Below are 6,000 nucleotides of genomic sequence, written 5' to 3' on the forward strand. Positions count from 1 at the left end.
TGGTAGAGCAGGCAGTTAAAGTGTTAAGCCACAATGAAATTTAATTCGGGGATCTAACTTTAAAAACAACAACAACAAGCAGCAGGATTATAGTAACTATATTATATTGCAGACTATGCATTAATGAAGCAAAACCAAGATATTTTGAACAGCCAAATGAGATCTACAACTAATAGCAATCATGTATGACCTTTTAGCTTCTATTCTCTGCTGGACGACGATGACGATCAAGCGCATCATGACGAGTGCTCCTGGTACGTTGGAGACATCAAGCGCTCGTATGCAGAGGATCTCCTGAGAGGCAAACGCGATGGCACCTTCCTCATCAGAGAGAGCCAGACCCAGAAGGGCTCCTTCGCCTGCTCTGTAGTGTGAGTTACTGAAGCATTGCTCCATCCAGCATCGCACTCACTGCAGATTCCCGAAGCTAAATTCATCCGTCATATTGAAATGCTCTGACTGTGTTTCTGCTGAGTGTATGTGTGTGTTTTATAATTGTTGAGCACTCAACATGCAGCAGAACCAGTCTAATTTGATAACATAATTTGCTTGGTTTGTGGTAGTTCTTCTCAGGTTTTTAAATGTAGTTTTATTAAACATAAATAAAATGTTTTAAATGGTGTCACAAAATAAATGGGTAACACTTTCATTTAGGTCACAATTCATGCTAATGACAAACCATTAACTAACACTACTAGCTAAATAAACTACTAATGCTGTTTATTAATAGTAAGGTAGAAGTTGGGTTTAGATTTTGTGTTTTAGGATAAGGGATGCTACTTTAAAAATACTAACGAACAGGTAATTTCTTAACAATAGGCAGGTAATAAGCCTGTAGTTAACAGGATGAATTGTGACCTAAAGTGTTACCATATGTTATCCAGTCCATTAATATAATATTTACAGACAGGATTTACTTTACCATATACTTGGTAATATGTTGTTGTAGGTGATAACAGTTCTTTTGAATCAGCACCTGGAAGTTTTAAATCGCATGCATTTCAAAATTAGAGACACCGTGTAATTAGTGTCTGTTTATAATTCAGTACTCTGCATCATGCCTAAAATCTTGCTAGTCATTTTTATTCCTATGACTATTCTTTGGCTAATCAATCAATAAATCCATCAATCAATCAATCAATCAATCAATCAATCAATCAATCAACTAATCAATCAAATAAAAACATACTTTTGTTCAATATGTGTACCATAGCTTATTAAGTAACTGGATTTTTAATAAACTTTGACACCATGAGAATTTTTTCTTAGCACCCCCACATATTTGTCTTGCTCCCCCTTACCCTAATATAGGAGAAAAAAAAAAGAAAAAAAATATATAATAATATTTAATAATAATATTTGACTAGATATTTTTCAAGACACTTCTCTACAGCTTAAAGGGACATTTAAAGGCTTAACTATGTTAATTAGGTTAACTAGGCAGGTTAGAGTAATTAGGCAAGTTATTGTATAACGATGGTTTGTTCTGTAGACTATCAAAAAATATAGCTTTTTATATTATATATTTTTATATTATATTATATTGAATTGGTAGATTTAATGTAAATAAGATGTTACTTGTATGTTTTTTAATTTGCACATTGTCAGTAAATGATCTGCAGAAATTTTAAAAACCATCTGGGCTGTTTTGGGAATAGTGCTCATGACAAATTGCCCTGTTTGGTAAATCTGGCCCAAAGTGTGCCATTTGTGTTAGCCAATTTGAATAATCTGAAGTTAGTGCTGAACATATTTTTTTACTCAGAAGGCCATATCTCTGACACCAGGGGAAAAACATCTACAAACCAAGTATATTTATAATGTAGTTATATTTTTTAAAGTATGTGAATGAACAAGTATATGTCATACATATTAAGACTTTTCTGTCAGTATATTTAAAAGTACATTTAAGTACATAAAGTAATTACAAAGTTCACTTAAAGAATACTTTCTATTTTGTTTGTTTGAAAGTAGTATACTAATAGCTAGGACTGCACAATTTTGGAAAAATCTGACATTGCGATATTTTGCTTTTCTGAGGTATATACTGCGATACAAATACAATTTCACCAAATGGCCTGAATAGCTCTTTTTGGGGAAAAATCTTGAATTTAGATTGATTGTGGTGATTTTGTAAGGGTGTGAATGAAGTATAATAAACAAATTGCTAGCCAGATTAATTACAACAGATCAAAAAAAAGTCAAACAAGTACAGAAATTAAGTGATGAAATTAATTCCTCATTAAAGTTACAAATGTTGTACTTTTTTGTACCCGAATACTTTAAACACTCTTGAAAATGCCTTTAAAACACATGCAAGTGATAACGTTTCACTCTGTATGGTTGCCATGACTCCACAAATCTCATGTATTCTCAACTGTTGTGCTGAACAACTATAATCCCTCAACATTGCATATCCTGCAATGTGACTATTGCGTACACACATTGCAGTATTGATGCTGAAACAGTTGGCCCAATCCCAATTCTATTTTTGTACCACTTCCCCTTTCCCCTTCCCCTTGGCCCTTAAAATGGAGGGTTAAGGGGAAGGGCTTCAAAATTTACCCCTAAGAATTGGGACAGCACTTCAGTACCTGCACACGTCATCATATGTCCTCGCGATTTCTTGCTTCCAATGAGATCAGATGATCGCAACTGCTGGAGTGATTCCAGTTGTGTTATTTTTTGGTATTTATCTTCAGGAAATCACTGAAGGCATATATTATATTATCATAATGATCTAATGTGGTAATAAAATCGTAATACTGTGCCTTTAACACAGTGGCCACACTCATCAATGTAAACACACAAAAACAGCATTAACATTATAGCAGACAGTGTAAAATGCTCATTCCCAGCCACTAGACTTTTCTGACAGGGCATTCCAGTGTCATCGAGTGTCAGAATGTTGTTAGACTGCTGTGCAGGAGTTATGGCAAAACGAGGGGTAGGGGTAAGGGGAAGGGCTAAGGGGTAGAATTGGGATTGGGCCAATATATTGCGCAGCCGTACTAATAGCACACTTGAATAAACCTTTTTTTTTATAAGGGATGCACTTTCAAAGGATGAGGACTTGAAAAATCGAGAAAAAAAAGCTAATGCTACAATGCACACTCACTGACCTCTTTATTAGGTACACCCTACTAGCACCGTGTTGGTCCCCCTTTTGCCTTCAGAACTCCCTTAGTCGATTAACAAGGTGCTGGAAATTTTCCTCAGATTTTGGTCCATATTGACATGAAAGCATCACACAGTTGCTGCAGATTTGTCAGCTGCAAATCTCCCATTCCACCACATCTCAAAGATGCTCTATTGCACAGGTGTCAAACTCAGTTCCAAAAGGGCCGCAGCTCTGCACGGTTTAAATCCAACCCTAATTAAGCACACCTGATCAAACTAATTGAGTCCTTCAGGCTTGTTTGAAACCTACAGGTAAGTGTGTTGGGGCAGGGTTGGAACTAAACTGTGCAGGGCTTCGGCCCTCCAGGAATTGAGTTTGACACCCCTGCTCTATTGGATTGAGATCTGGTGACTGTAGAGGCCATTTGAGTACAGTGAACTCATTGTCATGTTCAAGAAACCAGTCTGAGATGATTTGCGCTTTATGACATGGCGTGTTATCCTGCTGGAAGTAGCCTTTAGAAGATGGGTACACTATGGTTAATACTATTTTATACCACACAGGAAGGCTGTGGTGTTGACACGATGCTTAATTGGTACTAATGGGTACCCTGGTTGTAATGAGTGGTTATTTGACTTACTGTTGTCTTTCCATCAGCTCTTACCAGTTTAGCCATCCGTAACCTCTGGCATTAACAAGGCATTTGCGCCTACAGAACTGCCACTCACTGGATATTTTCTCTTTTTCAGACCATTCTCTGTAAATCCTAAAGAGGTTGTGCATGAAAATCACAGTAGATCAGCAGTTTCTGAAATACTCAGACCAGCCTGTCTGGCACCAACAACCATATCACATTCAAAGTCACTTACATCACCTTTCTTCCCCATTCTAATGCTCAGTTTAAACTGCAGCAGATCGCTTTGACCATGTCTACATGCCTAAAATGCATTGAGTTTCTGCCATGTGATTGGCTGATTAGAAATTTGCATTAATGAGCAGTTAGACATGTACCTAATTAAGTGGCCGGTTAGTGTATATTATGACAAAATAAGCTGCCTTTTTTTACCTTGGAAATGTGTGAACCTTGAGTAATAGTCCTCTGATACAAAATTAGAAAATAATATTTGAATACTATTTAGACAAGAACTAGATCCTCCTCGTTGACTCATCTTCCTCTTTTTTTCAACAGTGTGGAAGGAGAAATCAAACATTGTGTGGTTTACAAGACGGCCACAGGTTTCGGATTTGCTGAACCCTACAACCTTTACGGCTCCTTGAAAGACTTGGTCCTGCACTACAAACACACGTCTCTGGTCCAGCACAACGACTCGCTGAATGTAACCCTGGCCTACCCGGTGCTCGCACAGCAGCCTAGATGAGCATCGCTTCACCACATGGCCCGGGACACGCATATAAAGCATGATTAAGCACATTATTCAGAGCAAAATATACTAACACCCAACGTTTATGTTTATCGTAGAGAACAGATAAGCACAGTATATTATCGTTAAGTAAACGTACGGCTTTTTTGTAAGCCCATAGTTTTTCCATATCGATCAAAGTCAGCTGCAGTAGTTACGGTAAGATCACAGCTTTTCTGTATTTGTCGTCTCAACATGAGATGGATAGCGTCACACGATTCCACAAACGCTCAAACTAGTGTGGCAGTCCTAGATTTCATCAGTTTCTGATTGGGATTGAGGGCAGGATAAGATGAGGAATGAACTAAAGGATGCAGCTGTTGATAATCAATCTTATAGCTGTTCCGTCACTGTGTGTTCGTTTGGTAGTTTGCTTCTGCCAATCATATGAGTAGATTCCTCTTTATGTGAGTTGTCTTCTAGAAGATGTGAAACCAATCTTTTCTTTTCTTTTTTTTTAATCAGACATGCTTGAGGGACTCTGACGTCCTTTTAGTTTCTAATTTGCCTCTTTTAAGCTTAGACGCCATGGTCAGAATAAATAGCCATCAGCAATTGCCTGCTTTTCTGTGAGATGTTTCCACACAGAGCTGAAGTCTGGCATCTTAAAGGATTAGTTCACTTCACAAATGAAAGTCTCCTGAGATTTTAACTACTCCTTTTTATCCAAGATGTGAATTTCTTCCTTTAGTCAAAAGGAAATTTAGATTTTTAAGGAGAACATAGATCCTTCTGTGTTGATCAGTGATTTTTAAATTGCAGTTTTAAAAGGCGTTACATGATCCCAGCTTGAGGAATAGCATCTTACCCAGCAAAATGATCATTGTCTTTTTTTTTTAAAAAGGAAAGTTTATGTACTTTAGCCGAAAAAGCTCATCTTTTTATGGAAAATGGCAATTTTTTTGACTAGGTAAGACCCTTAAGGGCTGGTAACACCAAACGCCAAACAACTAGCACCAACAAAACTCAACTGTCTGTGGCAATCTTGATGAGCCAGTGTTTGTTGCGGCGTCAACTAAAAAAAAAATCAAGCCTGGGGAATTTTTTTCTTCTTAAATGACACTTTTTTTGTGTGGCGTTTGGCACGTTGGTGTGGGCAATCACATTGGAACCCTTTGTTTAGTCAAGGTGCGAAATTGAATTAAAATTGCAGTTTGGGAGTTTAAACCACTGAGCATAGAAGTCTAATAAATTGAGAAAAATCCTGCATGTCTTCCTCAAAAACCTTAGTTTCCTTTGGACCAAAGTGAGAAAGAATATAACAGCTTGCAAGACAGTGGGGTGAGTATATCATCAGTAGTTTTTCATTCTGTAAGTGAACCAATCCTTTAGTAGTTTTTGTGGGCTGGTATTGGTGCTTTTTGGTGCTTTATTTTTGTAACTCTTGTAATGTGAGAATGATGCATAGCTATAGCGAACCGTTAAGATCCAGCACCGAACAAAGGTGATCCAAAGCAA

At 37.4% G+C, this 6,000-nt stretch overlaps 1 protein-coding gene across 5 annotated transcripts in view; it reads left to right on the forward strand.

Moving 5' to 3' along the window:
• The window catches only part of pik3r2 (phosphoinositide-3-kinase, regulatory subunit 2 (beta)), a 48,992-nt gene extending 42,992 nt beyond the window's left edge, over positions 1-6,000 (forward strand). For 3 of the 5 annotated variants that reach the window (XR_015477643.1, XM_087239138.1, XM_087239139.1), the window contains exons 15-16: positions 198-371; positions 4,311-6,000. Coding sequence is in view for 3 of the 5 variants with exons in the window: in XM_087239138.1 (XP_087095264.1) it covers positions 198-371; positions 4,311-4,500 (364 nt within the window). In the remaining 2 variants the exon portion in view is untranslated. 5 annotated transcript variants of the gene reach the window in all.

This window comes from Danio rerio, chromosome 2 (assembly GCF_052040795.2).
Source record: "Danio rerio strain M-AB ecotype USA chromosome 2, GRCz13ab, whole genome shotgun sequence".
NCBI lineage: Eukaryota > Metazoa > Chordata > Actinopteri > Cypriniformes > Danionidae > Danio > Danio rerio.